At 22.4% G+C, this 20,044-nt stretch overlaps 5 protein-coding genes across 5 annotated transcripts; all 5 read left to right on the top strand. All coding sequences in view use genetic code 6, as the record gives it.

The window, feature by feature from the left end:
- Nucleotides 1-1,823: 1,823 nt before the first annotated feature.
- Nucleotides 1,824-3,368, top strand: TTHERM_00370990 (hypothetical protein; the record flags this gene model as incomplete). Its single annotated transcript, XM_001009529.1, has 1 exon — nucleotides 1,824-3,368. The coding sequence occupies one exon, from the start codon at nucleotides 1,824-1,826 to the stop codon at nucleotides 3,366-3,368; it is 1,545 nt and encodes a 514-aa protein (XP_001009529.1).
- Nucleotides 3,369-4,368: 1,000 nt separating this feature from the next.
- On the top strand, nucleotides 4,369-4,809 carry TTHERM_00371000 (NUDIX hydrolase; the record flags this gene model as incomplete). The annotated part of the gene is made up of 1 exon (XM_001009530.3): nucleotides 4,369-4,809. The coding sequence occupies one exon, from the start codon at nucleotides 4,369-4,371 to the stop codon at nucleotides 4,807-4,809; it is 441 nt and encodes a 146-aa protein (XP_001009530.1).
- A 906-nt stretch (nucleotides 4,810-5,715) lies between these two features.
- TTHERM_00371010 (centrin, EF-hand protein) lies at nucleotides 5,716-6,411 on the top strand (the record flags this gene model as incomplete). Its single annotated transcript, XM_001009531.2, has 2 exons — nucleotides 5,716-6,033; nucleotides 6,181-6,411. 2 exons carry the CDS (start codon nucleotides 5,716-5,718, stop codon nucleotides 6,409-6,411), a joined length of 549 nt encoding a protein of 182 aa, XP_001009531.2.
- A 4,594-nt stretch (nucleotides 6,412-11,005) lies between these two features.
- On the top strand, nucleotides 11,006-12,274 carry TTHERM_00371030 (GHMP kinase ATP-binding protein, putative; the record flags this gene model as incomplete). The annotated part of the gene is made up of 1 exon (XM_001009533.1): nucleotides 11,006-12,274. The coding sequence occupies one exon, from the start codon at nucleotides 11,006-11,008 to the stop codon at nucleotides 12,272-12,274; it is 1,269 nt and encodes a 422-aa protein (XP_001009533.1).
- Nucleotides 12,275-13,157: 883 nt separating this feature from the next.
- Nucleotides 13,158-18,580, top strand: TTHERM_00371040 (hypothetical protein; the record flags this gene model as incomplete). Its single annotated transcript, XM_001009534.2, has 15 exons — nucleotides 13,158-13,209; nucleotides 13,292-13,430; nucleotides 13,564-14,065; nucleotides 14,235-14,271; nucleotides 14,320-14,453; nucleotides 14,510-14,776; nucleotides 14,844-15,617; nucleotides 15,749-15,952; nucleotides 16,013-16,315; nucleotides 16,372-16,713; nucleotides 16,773-17,525; nucleotides 17,591-17,683; nucleotides 17,738-18,149; nucleotides 18,207-18,325; nucleotides 18,383-18,580. 15 exons carry the CDS (start codon nucleotides 13,158-13,160, stop codon nucleotides 18,578-18,580), a joined length of 4,329 nt encoding a protein of 1,442 aa, XP_001009534.2.
- Nucleotides 18,581-20,044: the final 1,464 nt, after the last annotated feature.

The following is a 20,044-nucleotide window of genomic DNA, read 5'->3' as shown; positions in this document are numbered from 1 at the left end:
AAAAAAAATTATTGCTTTTCTTAAAAATTAATTTTAAATTTACATATATTTCCTTTATTATTGATTTTTATTCTTTAATTTTTCTTTTTATGAAGTAATTGCTGGATAAAGAAGTACAGAATTTAAAACATTAAATTTCCTTAATTTTTTTATGTTAAAAATTATCAATTTGATTAGTATTTTTAGGAATAATTTTTTATTTTGTGAAGAGTTTTTATTGATTTTGTTATTGATATTATTTTAAGATGTAAACTGTTCCAAAAGAACTAAGAAGACACACATAAATATTTTAAAAATACATTATGTTTTAATATTTATCTTAAGTATTTAAAATAATTAAATATAAGATAAATTCTTTATCTACTATGTAAAAACTAAGACTTTATAAATATTTAAATTTAATAGTTGAATAATAAAAAGATTATAAATGAAAATATAATTTTATATAAAATACTTAAATAGACTAACATAAACATAACACAAATACTAATTAATATTTTTAATTTAAATAATAAAAATAAATTAAAAATTAAATAATATTATGGTAATAAATATGAAAGAAAAATAGATTTTTAGAATATTTACAGTATTTGATTCAATTTATTTTAAATAATATTTATAAATTAAAATAGAGAGGAAAAAAAATTATTATTTACCTAAGAAAATAATTGGATTATTGAAATGCTAATTATGTAAATGTGAATATTAATTTAAATAAATGTTTACAATGTATAAAAAGATTTAACTAAAATAATATTTTATTAATAAAAAAATTGAAATGTTTTAACTTTTAGCAATTTTTTATAAAAGGATTCAATTTGGCTATTGCATTTTCTTTTTTCTTTAATTATAATGAAGGTTACTTTAGAGCATAATTAACTTGATGAAAGAATATATTTCTAAAAAATATTTACTCAGATACTTTACAATTCAAATATTAGTTATTAAACTACTTTTTAGAAATAATTAATATCCTAAAAAAATAGAATTTATAAGATTAATAGTGTTTATTTTTATCATTTTATCATTATTTATTTTATTTTATTATTTAATTTCCAAAAAATTTATAACGTTGAAAAAATAAATAGAAAATCTCTATTTAAATATATGTGTAAATTAATAATCGAACATAATTAAAACATTTATGAATATTTTTAATCCGTTTTAATTTATTTTTATGGTTCTAAATCCACCTGATCTACTTATTTTTTAAGTTAAAAAACTTAAAAAATACTAGATTTGTAATAATAATTTGTTAAATTTGCTTTATAATTATTGTTTTATTTCTCATTACTATTGCCATAAGTTAACTTGATGTTCAAGTAAGTAAGTAAGTTAAATTTTAGCAACTTGATTTATTCTTAAATGTGCACTAATATTGATGAGGATTTTTGTTTATATTTGGATAGAATTTGCTTTTAAATAAAATTTTGTATCACATGATTAGTATAATTTCTAAAAATTAAATTGGATGTGAAATTACTTCTTTTTTTTGTATGGATTGGTAAAAAATATTATATATATTCTTCATAGTAAAGTTATTAACATTTACTGGAATGTTAATCATCATAAACATATAAGTTTGAGTTATTAGTTTTAAATAGCTAAATTCATAAGTAGATTAAGTAAAAATTAAAAAAAGCAAAAATTTTAAAGAGACTTATAAATTTACAGCATAAATTAACTAAGAAAGTAACTAAATTCATATATTTTTGGGTGAGTTAGAAAAAAAAAAAAAAACTCAAGCAAAAAGAACAATAAAAAGATAAATTCAAACAAAGCCTTCATTAAAATAGGATTAAAATAGGTAAAAATAGTTAGTAATGGGTAATAACTGCACTAATTGCTGCAATAACATTGAAAAGAAGCTAAAATAAATGAGTGAAGATGAGGTTGAGTTGAAAATTACAAATAATCGCCAAACTCTTGCTCATAATAATCTTTCAATGATTGTGGAAGACGCTTATGAGTCTTAGCTTTCTCAGCAAAATAGCCATTTAGGTATTTCAATGTAGGTCTAGTCGAATACATTGAATTCTATTAACACAGGTGTTGCCCAAAACAATTCAAACTTAACTAATTTTTGGATTTTAGATATTTAAGAGAGATTGGTAATTGTAAGCAATGTAAACGAACCAAATCTTCACATGAAGATTTAGGTTTCTTTTAATGAATAAACAGAGGAGTTTTGCCTTTTCGAAGAAATAGCTTGTATAGGATCTAACAGCACGAATAGCAGTCTAACTAGTTTAAACTTGAAGGGGTAGCAGATGGGAAATACTGCAGGAGCAAATTTAAAAGAACTAAATTCTATCACATTAAACGCAAATTCACCAAGTAACGCATAAAATAATAACAATACTTAGCATGTTTCGTAAGAGCAACTAAAATTTATAGCGAACAAGAAATATCACTGTTATCCATTTGAGAGACAGATAAGTCAGTTTTACCAAATTCATTTTGAAAAATAAGAGACAAAAGTTGAAAGAATAAACGACTTTTAAACACTTGATGATATGCAATTCACAATTATTGAAACATGGAAAGAAATTTTGAAAAGAGTTTTTAAATTAGCTGGCATACAGCAAAATTGCAATTTAGTCATCATCAATAACTTTTTAAGATTTGCTCGTTAAGCAAGTTAGCTTAACGCCATTGCTGAGATGCTTTTGAAATTTGTATTTGAGTAGCTCAAAGTAGCACGATTCTCTATTTGTTCTTCAGGAGTGCCTATACTTAAATTTGTAAATAAAAAAAACGGGATAGTATTTGATATACTTGAATCAGGATATATTTTTTGTCTACCTGTCAATTAAGGTTCTTCGTTGGATTCTAAATTTCGTATAATATTTGCTTAACCTAATACAAGCTTTTATGTGAAAAACGAGACTGATTTTGTAATGAGTTAAGGATAATTAAATCATTTTTAAGTTATCCCTACTTAATAAAATAACAGCATATTGCTTTAAGGGTAGTCTCAAGCCTTAGCTGCCAGTGGCAACTCAGTAATGTCAAAAAAAGGAGACTCAATTCAAAAGGATATCCAAGACTTTTTAGAAAGTCTAGACCATGAGTTTGCTATTAGCTGCTTTAAATCATAAAGTGTGGTGATCAATAATTAATGCAAGAACGATTTTATTTAAGCAAGCATTTTATAAGTTCTAAATTAATTTTACATGACAACTAACCCACCATAAGAAGACTAAATAATGAATATTTTCTAGCCAATAATTCCAAAGTAGCCTAGAAATACAAGAGTTTTTGGAACAGCTGACTTGCTCAAGCTTAATGTGATTGAAACTATATCAAAATCCAGATATGAGAGGCTTGGTTCTGTAGAAATAATAAAATAAAATATATTCCTTTGAACAATAAAAATAAACAAAATTAAATAAAATTTTGCTATTAATTTATTAATAATGATCATTACATCTAATCAAATATAATATTATTTTTTACAACAGTAAAAACAATCGTTTTAGAATTAAAATAAATACAAATAATATTAATTTTTAAGGCTTTTTTGAAAGAAAACTGAATTAAATCTTACTAAAATAATATAAAAATAAATAAATATAAATAAATAATATTTAAAAGCAAGAACACAAATATAAGTAATAAATACTAACTATTAACTATCAAAATCTAACCTACCTTAATCTTAATTTAAGAATTTTAAATATTTATAATTCCGTTCTTTTATGTTTAAAATTAATTAAAACTTTAATTTATTTATATTCATAAAATATTTATTATTCATTCATTTTACCTAATTTTCTAACTTGTATTTCTAAAAACTATTTTTCTCAAATAAAATTAATTTTATTTCAAAAACTTTATTAATTTTTTAATAACCAAATTTAATTTTTTGTTAGTTCATAAAATAAAAATAAAAACTTTTTAAAATATAATTTAAATGTAATTTTGAGTATAAAAAAAAACCAATTTAAAAAACTACATATTACAATTTGAAGATCAATCATAACCTAATTTATGAGATATGATGATATATACTAATATTTAATTATATATCAAAAAATATTTAAGATATTTTTATAAACAAAGTAAATTGAGAGAAATAAATATTATGTCTATTTTATTGTTGTAGTAGTTCTTCACAATTTAAATGGATTTAGTAATTAACATTCACAAAAAATCAAATAATAGAAACAAATTATGATTAAAACTGATTGAGATTGAGTGGGTGAGCGCATCTAAACGAAAAAATCTTTCGATAATTAAAATCCTTAATTATAAATTTATTGTTTATAGTTTATATATTTACTAAGAATAATTATTAAATAGATATTTTGTTTACATAAAAACAGATTAGATTCATAAAAGTAGGTTCAATAGGAAAATTTTTAAATGGCTGAGTAAAGAAACTGTCCTAAATTAGCTGCTGATGCTATATGCATTAAGACAAACAAATAGACCAATAAGAAACAAATCTTATTGATCACAAGAAAAAAAAATCCTTCAATAGGCTGTTTTGCATTACCTGGAGGTCATGTAGAATATGGAGAAGATCCTTAAGAATGTGTAGTTAGAGAGTTAGAAGAAGAAACTAGTATTTAAGGGAAAAATGCTAGATTATTTACAGTTAGAGGTAAACCTAATAGAGACCCTAGATATCATGTTGTAACTATTGTGTACTGGGTGGATATTTCTGATGATGCAGAACCAAAAGCTGGAGATGATGCTGCTACAGCTACTTTTTATGATGTTGATGAAGTAAAAAGTTTTGGGCCTGAAAGATTTGCTTTTGATCATCATGATCTTATTTAAGAAATACTAAAATAAGTTTGAAAAAATATTTTGTAATTGCATTTATAAAGTTGAATAAAGCTAAATAAATAATTCGTGTATATTAATTGATTGAGTTCATAAAAATCTTGTAGAAAATTCAATAATAATTTTCGGATAAAAAATAGATTGATATCTGTATGATGAGTATTTTTGATGAATTGATTTTTGAATTGAAATAACAACTCAGTTTTTTTTACATTAAATTTTATTTTCATTCATCTTTATCCTTTTATTTAACTTAATGTACTAAAATAACATTTCATTAAAATAAACTGTTTTTTATTTTATTTTAGTTAATTTGAAATTGCTGGCAACAATTAATAGATAAATAATTGACTAAACTTAAAACTTAATATAATCCATTATCATATTAGTTTTATTTATTTATATATATCAGATACATTATTTTTATTGAAAGTTAATTACCTAAAAATTATTTTTACATTACCATTTAAAATCAATTTAGCATACAGAAATATAAAAGAAGGATGGTAAATAAACTTCGCTGTTGTATGTTGTAATTAAGCTTAATAAAATTAAAATAAATATGGAGTTTATCAGTGAATACATTTATTTAAGTAATATTTTCACAAACGATTATAACCATCCAGGAAATATGAATAGATAATATGAAAGAAATTTTTAGATTTTAAAAAGAAAAATAGCATTTTGGGTAATTTGTTAAAGATGGTTATGGCGTGATAGAATTTGAAGAACTCCTAGCTATAATAAAAATGAATTTTTAAAATAGTTCTCTTTTTAGAAACAGTAGGTAGGTAGGTATTACACTCAATTTCTTAAATTGATTTAGTTTTTTATCAATTATATTATAAGTAATTATTATTATTCTTAGAAATTTATAAAATTAAAAGTTGCTGATAGCTAACTTTTTAAGCAAGTATTTAAATGACTGATAATTAATCTGTTAAGAGTCATTAAGAAGATGACTAAAATGGTAAAGTAGTACCTAAACCTAAAATAAAGCAAAAGAAAAAAAGAACAAAGTTAACATAAGAATAAATAGATGTATTAAAGCAAGCTTTTGATCTATTCGATACAGATGGTTCAGGAGCTATTGATGAGAAAGAATTAAAAGATGCAATGAAAGCTTTAGGTTTTGAATCAAAAAAAGAAGAAGTAAAAGCCCTTATTGAGTAGGTTGATAAAGATGGTTCTGGTATGATAGAATTTGAAGAATTTTTGGTTATGATGAAAAAGAAAATGGTAAATAATTTTATTAATTAACTATTTTTATTCAAGAAAAATATTTATGAAAGATTAGCTAAATTTTAAATTTAGAATACAATTAAATATGAAATTATATTTAAATCTTTGTAAAGGCTTTAATAATTTGATACATAAAATAAATAGTTGGAAGATAAAAATGTAGAAGAAGAAATCGAAAAAGCCTTTAACTTTTTTGATGACAACAACGAGGGTTTTATAGATTTAGATAAATTAAAGAAGGTAGCTGCTGATTTAGGTGAAGAAGTTGACGATAAAATTTTAAAAGAAATGATTTTTGCTGCTGATTTGGATGATGATTAGAGAGTATCTAAAGATGAGTTCATGAGAGTAATGCGTAAAATGAAGCTAATTTGAATAATTTTTGTACTTCTACATATTTATATATATTAATTATTAATTATTATTAGTTTTTAAATGTCATTCACTCACTCATTCATAAATTCATTAATAATTTTATTCATTCATTACTTTCAAATCAAATAGCAATTTATTAATTTGTGATCGTTCTAATTAATTAATTTTTAGCAAGTAAATGTACTTTTTATAAGCTAATCAGTTAGTAATGACTTATTAGTTGATTTTATAAGGTATCACAGATTTGATTGAGAACATTTTGTTAAAGCTTTTAATGAGTAAAAAAATTATTTTAATAGCTCAATAAAGTTTATTTAAAAAATGAAATTTTCTTTGTATTAAATTTGCAAATATTTGTTTTTAAGCTAGAAATTATGTTTGTTTTTTATTGGTTAATTTTGCTTGATATTATTTAAAATAATTATTTATTTAAATGAAATTTAATGAAATCAATTTTGTTTGATTTAAGAATCTGCAATGCGATTTTTAAAAAATTTCTATTTTAATATTTAAAGTTATTAAATTAAAGTAAATGGTAATCATTGATAACAATTATTATCAATTTTTGTGTAATTAATAAGCTTCTAAATTACTGCTAATAATTAGAAATTGCCTCTAAACAAAACTAAACTAGGAAATAAAATATAAAAAACTTTAAGTAGGGAAAGATAAATAAATTAAAGTAAAGAGTTATAAAAATATTAAATGTTTATTAGTGACAATAAAGATCAATCTAATAATGCTACTAACAATAATAATGATTTCAAAACAACTGGCTTGGGGTTGAATCAAAGTTTCATAAAATCCATTTCTTAAAACTTTATGAATGAATCTAAAATAGAGATAAAAAAATATGCAAATATCTATACTCTAAAATTTAGGTGTAAACAACTTGAGTATTAATACCTGCAGTATTAAAGCTAAAAAGTAAAATTATATTAAAATTTTTAGTTTTATTTAATGACAACCTTCTAAATTTTGTATTTTACTAAAAAAATGTTATTTAAATCATAATCTTTTTAACAAACTTCTACTTTAGACGTTTAAATAAAGTTTTTATGTTTAATTAATCAAATAACCAAATTTATATTTAATTTATTCTAAATACTTCAAAATTTTATGATAAATATTTATAAAATATTAATTAGAATAGCATGTAATTTAGAATTACATTGTTACTCATCGTTATTCTCAGTATACTCCATAACGTCTACATGGGTACCTTCTTTATAGAATATACATTTTATTACTGCTTTTTGTTCCTAATAACCTTAATTTAGTGGAGGATACTAATAACAAAACCTTATATGCTTTGTATTCTTTAACTCTCTTCAAATGCAGTTTTTATTTATTTTTACAGTTAAAATGAAAATCTAATAAAAAATTAACCTACAAATTCTAGTTTAACACCCTTATCTGATCAAATATCTGTAGAAATTCTATTTGGATTTGTAATTAAAATTTTAAAAAATACTATTTTAATCATTAGATTCTTTTAAAATTAATCAAAAAGATTGAGACAATTCTTATTTTAAGTATTTAGGCTGATTTTTTTGTTTTAGAAGCAGCTCGGATTAGTCTAAATTTTATTACCTAATTTTTTATCAATGAAATAAATGCCTATTTAATTTTTTTAATGCTTGTAATGTATTGCTATGTTATATTAATTAGATATAAATATTACTAAAACTCTTTAGCTGAATTTATAAAAAATAAACTAATTTACTAATAAAAATGCTTTTTGCTTGGAATTACATAGCAAAACTCACTAATTATTACATCCATCCAAAATAACAGTCTCATATTTGAAGGTATAATTATCTAATCTAAATTCCTCATTTATTTAAACAAGCTAATATTTATTTATTAATATCAACCTAAAAATTTTTTATAATTTTTATGAAGCAATTAATTACCAGTCAATCAAAAATTTCAAATATTATTTTACTCAATTTATATTTTTTAATTATAAGTAAGATAACAAAATTATACATTTCAAAGAAATTTATAAAATAAAAAATAATTTAAATAGCTTCAAAAAATGATTAAATATTATTCAAATGATTAAATCCCTACACATTAAAAATATTTGATGAAAAATTGATAGCAATTTTTTTATTAGAAATATTTCCAATTTATTATTTAATTTTTTGTAAAATTTTAAAAGAATGTAACAACGAAGCAACTATAAAAAACAAAATCAATGATTTAAAAGACTTTGACAACTTTATTTAAAACTTAAGAGTAGATAAAACTATATAAGAAATTTAAAACAATATTAACTTCAGCAAAGGAATATAGCTTCCTTAGACTCTTAAGGAGTATTTAACTCATGATTTCTTCCCAAAATAAAAATTCTATTAAGAAGCTAATCAGTAAAGTAATATAGGTTCGTTCAACAAATATAATTTTGAAACTGTTTATGCAAAAAGAATTAACGAAGGTTTAGAAGACAGTAGTATTTTTAAAGTTTAAGTCTACTATATGATAATTGATAAACCATATATAGCCATATCTATAGTAGAAGACTTTTAATAAACTTAATTACAAGTAAGAAGCATTCTTTATTTATTTTAAAGTTTTATTTCATCTGATGTATTTTTGACCATTTTTATTTTATTAATTTTTATCAGATTATAAGCATTTAAAAATATAAATTAAATTATTAAATAAAATAGAAATATGAAATCGATAATGATGGCTCACAATTAATTAACAAAAGTAAATAAGCTAGCTTTTTGATTTCAAATATTAATAACTCACTAAACAATCACAAACTTACTTAAACTAATTACATAAATTATTTGATTTAAAAATTAGATGATCTTATAAATAAATTAATTAGCAGTTAATTTGAAAATAATGATTTGATACATAATGATATAAACTATCAGTATATTTTATAAGAGTTAGCAGAGCATAATAATCAATTACAATCTATTTTAATTTTTTAATCATAAAATTCAGCTATCTAAAATTTGAAAAAGACATAAATTAATCTTATAGAATATTTAAAAAGTATATTTTTCTGCATGAAATCCTTCGTTATTGTTTTAAATAGTGTGAGTTAAATTGAAGATTATTTTATCAACACAGATCCTTAACTTCTAAAATATTTACTTTATTCTTTAGTGTTGAATGTACACAATAATATATAATAAAAATAATATGAAAGTAAATTAAGTTGCTCCTAGTAAACTATTTAGAGTTAATAAAGAATTACTATTTCATATTTTACAAGCGATGAAGGTAGCAAAATAAAAATAGGCTCGCCTATAAAGCTAACTGGTGAATAACTGTTTGGGAGCCTAAATAATGTTAATTAATATAATTTTATTGAGAAAAATGTTATTTAAGAAGTTGCTTAAGCTATTTAAGGTAAAAAAGAAATTGTAATTGAATAATATGAAGAAAGAAGTAGATTAAGTCATCACTAAAATAGCTAGTAAAACCTTTCTGAGATTGGACTAACTGTATATATAATCGATATTCCCAAAGATTTAAGTTAAATTAACATTTAGCAAAGTTTCCAACAAACAAAAGTAGTGAACTTTTCTTTTGAATTATTATAAAAAACAGAAAACTAAATTAGTAAAACAAACAAGAATTAAAAAGTTAGTTTCAATAATTAAAAGGGCCAAAGAAGTAGCAAAAAATATATTTAAAATTTAGTAAAATACTTTTCAAGTAATAATGAAACAAATAATTAGGATAGACATTCTGCTCGTAATTAAAGTATTTTGCTTAGTGTAAGCAAAAATTAGATAGATAGTTTAACTTATTCATAATTTTAAGAGAGCTACACTTCCAATAAACCGAACACTCCAGTAAGTACAAAAAATAAAGAATAAAATAATGACTCTATTGCACTTAAAAAGCCCTATAAATTGCTTTAAAGCAAAGAGTAAAAATTATTTGAACATTCTTTGTTAAACCATAGTTGATTTATTTTAAATCTTTATTTTATGTGAGTTATTGTTTAATAAAATTATAACATCATTTATTATTATAAACATTATCAATTTATACTAAATATTAACTTCCTTACTAAAATATCTTTGAAAGTTCATTAACAAAATATTTCTATTGTTCAATTTAAGCATCAAAAATTAATGCAAATAGCAAAAAACTAATATAAAAAATTTATTTAGTAATTAGTAGCTAATTTATTTATTGTTAAAGAAGACAGTTTTCTGTACTTATAATTAATGAAGTATGGGCTAAATTGCTATATTGTGGTCAAAAATCATGATATCAAATGTGATTTTTCATTTTTTGTGATAAAAAAACTTTGATTTTTTTCTTAATGGTGATAAGATTAAAAATTAAATATAAGTGCAATAAAATTTTTTTGAAAGGTCACAATGATTGGAAATATTACAATTTATATTATTTAAATATTGATAATAAAATTTTACTTTGTTATATAATTATATATAGAATAAATTTTATATCTTAATTTTAATTTAATAAATATTTTTAAAAATGTTTAAAATTAGATGATAAAAAATTAAATCTGATAAATTTTATTTTGATAATAATATTATTAAATATCAACTCACAATACTTAAATTTTATTTTCAAATATATTACTATGCAAGATAGTTTGTTGAATTAAACTAAAGTTTACTGCTGTCCCTCAAAGGTTTTGATTATGGGCGGATATGCGATTCTATCTGAATAATGTGTCGGACTCTCTGTAGGGTTAAATGAAAAGTTTTATGCATTCATTACTACTTAAGATGTTTAAAATTAATAATAATCCAATCAAAAAATAATAATTAAGTTTATTTCAAAATAAATTGAATCTGAGTGGATTTATGAAATTGATTTGATATCAAAGCAAGTAAGCTAATCGGAAACATAAGCAAAAAATCCCTTTTTAGAAGCTGTCACTAAAGTTGTTATTGAAGAAGGAGTAGAAGATCTTTCTAAACTAACAAAGAATATTAATGTTAATATTTTTCATGATAATAGATTCTATTCTTCAGCTTCTAAAAAAAATGAGCAAAAATCAAACTATTTCAGTATTTTTGATAAAGATAATTTGCATAAGACTGGTTTAGGTTCAAGTGCATGCGTTTTAGTAGCTACTTTAGGGTCTCTTCTTTAATATTTTTAAGATTACGCAGATGAGAAACTTCACTACCTTTCTCAAAAAGCTAATTTTATAGCACAAAAAAAAATAGGAAGTGGATTTGATATAGCTACTAGCGTTTTTGGGTCTTAAGTTTATAAAAGATTTCCTCCTGATATATTTTCTTCAAATAATCAACAATAATATAAATGGAATACACTCAATCGCTTTAATATACCTAAATAGTTAAAAATAATGATGATAGATTTGTAAATAGGAAGTGACACACGTCTATTAGCAGGTGAGGTCAAAAAATATCTTGATAATAATCCTGAATAAGCTCAAATCTTCTACGAATAGTGTAATCAAAAGGCTTCGAAATTATAAGAAATCTTCAGCGGTATACAAAGCATAGAAAACTTAAAAGAAAAAAGGGAATCAATTATTGAATTAAATAAATAATACAGAGATGTATTCAAGACTATTGGAATTAAGGCTAAAGTGGAGACAGAACCTGATATATTATCTGATATTTTGGATTAAATTATCATTGAAATCCCTTCCGTTTACTATGGGGTTTGCCCTGGAGCTGGTGGGTATGATGCATTATGCCTTTTAACTGATAATTCGTTAACAGTTGAATAATTGTAAGCAAAAGTAGATTCGTTGAAAATTTTGAATTCTTCAATTAAAGAAATGGTAGTATAGGAAATGGAAATTTCTTAGCAAGGATTTCATTTATTAGATGAAATTTCTACAAGTTAGTTCCTCAAAAATATTTTTTGAAATCTGATAATTTATCTATCTATTTGTTAACCTTACAATTTAAAATTTATTAAAAATTATTTTTGTAAAATAAAATTAATTTATAAAATGACAAGAAAAGCAAGCAAACAAACAAATTTACAAATTTGTATGTAATTTATTAATTAATTAAATTTTGAAGGTCTAATTTTCAATTATACCTAATTACAAAATTTAATTTTTATTAATCAGATGTTACTAGATTTGTATTCAGATGATGTATTTAAAAAATTTCAATTAAGTATGTAGCTTTTTTAGAAATTAGGAGATTTTTATTTTTTCTTCTAATCAGATTTCTAATATCATAGAGCAAAAAATTCAATTTTATTTGTAAAATTTATTAATTAAGAGTAAAATTAAATTGTTTTTCTAATAATTTAAATTTTTTTACTTAATCTTTTAAGCAATATTAAAAATATGTAAACAAATTTCTTTCTCTTCAATATTCAAAGTAATCAAGATGTACATTTAAATATATTTGTGTGAATATGATTGACTCATTGAAAATTTATTGAAACGCATACAAGCAAAATGTGAAAATAACCTATTTTATAATGATAATCTTACCATTCATTAAATCAATTGTAAACTCTGCTGTTTAGTATATTTCTTTAAGACCAGCTATTATTTAGTTCATTAGTATTTTAATGATTTCATTTGTTTTTTAATTTTTATATTTATTATTTGACAGAAAAAAATTAAAGGTTAAGATTTTTTTTGCTTAGATTTTTATAAAAGTAAGCTAATTGAATTAATACTGAAATAGTTAGATAGATTTTAAGCAAAAAGAAAGACTGGATTATAAATAATAGATTGAGCTTTAGGGTTATTAAGTAGAAGTTAATCAAATAGTTTATTTAAAATTATGAATTATCGTACTATAAGTACACCAAATACAGCATATACTATTAAAACGCGTATAGTTATTGATATTTTATGAAACATTTGCAATGCTTATGAATGTCATTATTTAATATCTTTTATTAAAATTGAATATAGCACAGTATTATCATAAAACTGGATAAAAGGGTAAAGAAAAGAGTTTACATGAAATTAAATTTAATGCAGATCAGTACTCTATACTTGGTGAGAGAACTCTCGAAATTTTGAAAAAGAGAGAAAGATCAGGAGTTGAAAGGTAATCTTTATATATAAGCTTATAGGCATTATTGCTGAAGCAAAATATATGTTGTAAAAGAGTTAATTTTGAAAAAGTTTATTAGTTTGCAACTTTATACATTACTGAAATTAACTCAATAAATTTATGATAGGGATGAAGTCGAAAAAGAGTGTTTAGAAGTGCTAATGACTTTAGATGTAGAAAACGGGTTACAGGCTAATCACTATGAAGATTAAGTTATGCTAGAAAAAGCTTTATAAAAGATAACACAAATGGCTAGAGATAATAAAAATTTAAAAGAGCTAAAAGATTTACTTAGCATTTTAGTTAATTAAAGAAAATAATTAAAAGAAAGAGAAGATGCGTTTTTGAATAGTCTATCAGTATTTATCGATTTTTATGCAAGAGGTGACTTTGAACTATTACAAAAAGGTATTATTAGAGATGCATTTTTATAGAAAGAATTGGAATAACTTCATAAGCTAATGGCACTAAAATAAAAACTTATAAATGACAGAAAAAAATTTCACTTTGATTTAAATAGTTTTTTGCAATAACCAGCTAAACCTCCAACACCTATACCTATTGAATATGAACCAGTAGTTGAAAAAGTAGTAACTCCTCCTCCTCCACCACCAAAGAGAGAGCCAGAAGTAATTAAGATTTTCATAAAAGTTATTTAAATGCATTTATAAAAGTGATAAATGGTAGCCTTAAAATAATGTTTTAATTAATTAATATAATGAAGAAATATTTATAAATAAATTTACTATGCATAAAATTTTACATTTTATAATAAAATGTTTATTTTTTATTAAATAGAGGCCTTAATGCAACCTTTGGAATTTTGAGCATCCATGTAATTTTTTTATTTGTATCATTTTCATTAATAAATTATTTAATACAGCATTAAGAGACTGGAGAGCTAATTTCCTTGGACCTCAATTTCCTTACCATACTTTTACTATTGAATAGTTATTGCTTTTACTAGGATAAAGATAATAGCCTTCCATTTAAGTACTACCACCTTTGAATTAACCAGTAAAATTATAAAATAAAATTCTTAAAAGCAAACTCTTATAAAATTTATTCAAAAGGGTCCTACCAATATTTACATGGGAGGAGCTATGCCTCCTTTCTAAGCACCGTTTAATTTAAAAATGGAGTGGCCTTATGTAACAGGACTAAGCCATCGTTTTCCAAGAGGTGCTAATACTGAAGTCGAATAACTCGAATATTTAAAAGCTATGGAAGCTGATCTTCTCTTGAATTTAAGAAAAACTCCTCCATTTAGCCCTGAATATGGAATTCTTGCATCTCATTTAAATTTAATTCGCCAATTAATTGGAAATTATGACAAGAAAGTAAACTTTACATTTTACAATATTTTTTATGTTATTTATTTAAAAATTCTAAATAAAATTTAAAAAGAAATATCACTGGCTAGATTATTCTCATGAAATTGTCAATCTTCCTGGTACAACAATCAAGCCAACTAAATTGATTCATTATTAAGTTCCTTTTGAAGACCCATCTGGTGCTGTTAACAATTTATCAACTTCAATTAATAATGCATCTTTAGGATAAAAGAGGGTTGGTTCTTCCCCTAATATAACTATTGAAAGATCTGGTACTCCTAACAAAGCCTAAAACCTCACTAATACTTAGATCATACCTGGATAATAGTTTCCTCCAGGAAACCACACTTAAAAAATTACTTAAAAATATAGAATGAAGATTAATGTAAATGATATAGAAGGTATAAGTGGATTTAGATTTAAGTTCCACAAGTTAGAAAAATTAGCTGAAAAGCATGGAAATTCTTTTACTGTTAGAGGAGCTTTACTTTATGGAGATGATGTTTATATTGATAAAAATGGTGATAATTGTTCCTTCTCTGCAATTATTAATGGTGTAAGATCCGAAACAGACCCTAGCAAAGTATTAGGAAAAGCTAAAAGAGATTTTGACATTGATATGAGGCCAGTTTTAAGTGAATTCCATACTATTGAAGATTTAGAAAAATTCAAACTACTTTTAAATGTATTCGATAAAGATGGTAAACTAATTGGTTGGGAAGTATTTCCTATGTATACTAATTTAAGATTTAATAAGGGTCGCTATACTTGCTGTCTTTATGCTCCTCCATCTTAAAAACCTCCTTTTTCTGACCCTAAAATTCCTCTTGATATAGAAATGCAACATGTAAAATATAATTATTAAACTATTAAATTCATTTTTATTTATTAATTATTATTTATTGTTTCTTATTCTCTATAATGTTGTAAAATATAAATGCTAAAAAGTACATGTTTTTTATTAAAATAAAATTAAAGGAAATTATTCCACTTCCTTGTCCTGACAGTGATGATGATTCAGATGATGAATATATGCATGTTTATGGTAGAAACAAAAGGTTCATTAATTCCACAACTTCTTAAATTTTAGATGGATTTGATGATCCTGCATAAAGAATTAAATTAGAAGATGATAATATCAATGAAATAGATAGATTAAGGAAATATAAGTTAGCTTTGCTGGTATAAATTACTTTATTAGAAAATTTTATGTGTTTTAATAAAAAAATAATAAATATAAAGAGGAAAAAAGGAGATGGAATGTTTGAAGACGACCAAGATAATCTTGATAAATATAAAATGTAAACCAAAAAAAATTAATTAGATAGTAATAGAAATTAGAAAAAAAGAGGTGAAGGTGAAGGTGATGATGATGATGACGAGTACAGAAAGAATAAATAAGAAAGAGCAAAGAATAATAAGCTAAATTTATCAGATTATGACAATATTCATGGGTTTAGATTGAAATTCAATACACTCAAAAATTATGACATCAAAAAGGGGAAAAAAGTAACTGTAAGATTAGCTATTGTGTATGGATAAACAGTAAGTTATCAAATTATTTTATTTTGAAAGAACTTAAATTTTTTCAAAAATAATAGGTTATCAAAGATTTAAACGGCCTGCAATGCGCTGATTCTAAGGATATGGTTGCTAAGCAATCTAAACAAGATATTACGGCTGTTGATATTAACTTTATAAGAGATTTTGATGTAGATCTATACGATCTTGTTTAGTAGTATGACTATAATGAACTTGAGAAATTTTGTTTAATTGCAAATTTCTTCGATGAAGCTGGTAACCAAGTTGGTTGGATTACCATTCCGTTATTCAAATATAGAAAATTCAACAAAGGTAAAAAGGTAGATTATCTTTATGAGCCACCAGCTCTTCCTCCACCTTTTGAGGGATAGAAGACAAACTCCAAATTTAAGATAGAATCAGTAAGACCTTTATTTATTGTTATTTTGTTAATAAAAATAACTATTAATTTGAATTTTAGGAAATGATTCCTTTTCCAATTGACAAAGACATCGATATCTCAGTAGATTAAGTTCAATCCTTAAATTTATCAAGTATCAAAAGAGCTCCGTAGTAAAATAAAAGGGGAGATAGTCCAAGAAATGCTGGAGTTATGAGAAATAATCTGGTGAGCCCAAAAAATAACAATATTCTAAATAGCAGTCTAAATAATAGTTTAAATTCAAATAATTAAATTAATGATTTGAACAATAATTTATCTAAAAAAAATGATTAAAATAATAATAATAATAATCCCAGTAGCGTAAGAAGTAATAATTTAAATAGTAATAATAATCCAAATAATTAAAAAAATAACCTCAACAATTCGAGTCTTAAAAATTCAAATTTACCTAAGAAAGTGCCTATTCCAAACATTAAACCGTCTGATAAAAGCATTTTGATTAGATTTCTAAATTTGAAAAACCATGATCCTTCAAAAGGAAATTAATTGACGATTAGAGGATCAATGATTTTTGGCGAAGAAGTAATGATGGATGATTTAGGTAATAGTTGCACATATAATAAATCATTTAATGCGTAAGCTGGAGCAGAAAGAAATAGTTTGCAGCTTTAATAAGAGTGCATTTACAACTTGAATCCTAATAAATTATAAGATGACTATGATATTAAATAATTAGAATCAATGTAAATGTATTACACTGTATACGATAACAAATAAAACTAAATTGGCTGGATAGTCTTTCCCCTCTTTAAATATAAAAAACTTAATAAAGTAAGCATATATATATAAATATAAGTTAAATATTTTCAATTTAATTTTTTTTAATTATAAAAAAGGGTAAATTTACGAATTACCTTTTAGAACCTCCATCTTAATAGCCGCCTTTTAATCTTCAGGCAATAAAAAATTCTAAATCAAGGTTAGAATATGTAAGCTTTATTTCTATTCAAACTTTAATTTATATTTTTGGTTTTTCTTAATAGGAAATAATGACATCTGAATATTAATCAGTCAATTAAGAAGAAGAAGATGAGTAATCACCATAAATTATAAATAGCAATAATAAAAATATTAACAACAACTTGAGTAATAATTATGATGAGGATGATGATAATAATAACAATAAAAATAAGTAAAAAAATAACAAAAACAGCAATAAAAATGCAGCAGCACAATAGTCATAAGACTTTTCTGACTTAGACTCTGAACCTGATAGTAAAATTGGGGTTTCAATATATTTAAAAGAAGTTAAAAATTAGAAAGAGAAGATATCCATAGCTTATCATCTAAAAATATGTGATACAATAATTACTAAACTTATTTTATCTCGTGATAGCTAGCCTTGCTACTTTGAAACAGATTCTGTTTTCGACCCCGATACAAAATTGAAAAATAGTAAATTAATTAAATTTATTTTATTATAAACTAATTTATCATTATAAATAAAATCAGATTTAATTGACGAAAAAGTCTTCTTTCTAATAGATCCCGACAAATTAAAATCAAAAACTCATAATTTCTAAAATGTGTTCCTAAGCATCTTTTTCCTAAAAGAGAATCCACAAAAAATAGTAAAAGCAATTTAATACAATATTTAAATTTTAAATTTTTGTTTTAAAATAAATTAGGAAGATGGAGAGTCTCCTTATGGTTGGTTTGCCTAGCCACTTTATGATGCAAAAGGAAATTTCAAGAAAGGAACTTTTTCAGAAAAAATATTTAAATTACCTGAATAATAATCTTTTCCTTTAAATACTAAAAGCTTATCAAAATTAGATAGTTAAATAGAGTTTACCATAGATGTTGTTAACGCTCCATAAAAATGATATAATCTTAGAATTACACTAAAAGAAAAAAATACTTGTTTAATTTATTCAATTTTCAATAATAAAGCAAAAAAAAATAAATAATCAATCTAAAAACAAAATTTCTTTAATAAAATTATTGTCTTATATATTAAAAAACTTAAAAATAATTAAGTATTAAATATATTAGTACTACAAATAATACTAATTTTACTTCACTTTAAATCTTAAATTCCACCAGAATATATAAATTAGTTATTTAGTTATAAAATAATGTTATATAGGCGTTTTTGATTATTCTAAATGTCAGTACGTACCAATTAATTAATTAAAAGTTAGATTATTAATTTATAATAGATGTTGTTAAACATTTATAAAAATGATAGAAAATTAATAATTACTCTAAAACAAAAAAGTGCTAGTAAAATAACTTTTCTAAATAATATAATTGTGTTTTATATTAATAAGTAAGTTTAAAATTAATATATATATTGATTATATAAACTCTTTTTACTAATTTTACTTTATTTTAAATATTAAATTTCACCAGTATATTAATTCATTATTTAGTTGTTAAGTAAATTTTAAAAGGCATTTTTGAATATTTTAATATTAGAAATAAAATAATTATTTAGTTTTAAAATAAGTAAGAAAGTATTATATTTCTTGATACAAATTTTTGACAAAAATTTAATTAAAGAGATTTTACTAAGTTAATTCAATAAAATTATAAATTTAATTTATTAAAAAATTAAAAATCAATAAATTAATTAAAATATTTTTTTATTTATGTAAAGTAAATATATTTTTATTAAAAGTTTATTTAATTTTTTATTAAAGACTATTATTCTAACTTCTTATTAATTAAGAGTCACTTTTAGGGGCAAAAAAATGTTAAATTCTAATTTTCAAGGAGAGTAAAAGTTGGAAATAAGTTATCTTTGGACCCTCCTTATAGGAGAGTACCTACGGTATTATTTTAAATACCATTTAAATTTATTCAAATTTTATAAAATAAGTTTTAAAATAGATAATCTATGATTAATTGATTTTACTTAAATAGTATTTAGCTAATGAATGTATAAGTAAGTATATATAAACCAAAAGCTATAAAGAATTCTGTCAGTCAGTCAGATCAATAATTTTTAAATTATTTATTTTAATAATTTAGTTTATGAAATGAAAATTCAACATTTTCTCTAATATCAGTAAAAAAAAAAAAATAATTTTCAAAAGTATTTTAATTTAAAAATAATACATTTTAAACAATATTTTTTAGATAAATATAATATTTTTAATTAAAAAAAATAAATTAAAGCTATTAATCATTAACGCAACTTAAAATTTTTCTGTTAGATTTCATGACTGGAATGAAAAGCCTGAAAATTTAGTAAGTTCCTATGGCAGTAGATGTAAATAAAAAACATCATAAAGTTATATTCATAAATAAGCTTATTTTATGAAAATTAATTATGTTATGACAAT

This window comes from Tetrahymena thermophila (assembly GCF_000189635.1).
Source record: "Tetrahymena thermophila SB210 genomic scaffold scf_8254777, whole genome shotgun sequence".
NCBI lineage: Eukaryota > Ciliophora > Oligohymenophorea > Hymenostomatida > Tetrahymenidae > Tetrahymena > Tetrahymena thermophila.
Note: the sequence above shows the minus strand (reverse complement) of the source record. Positions and strands in the feature narration are given on the sequence as shown.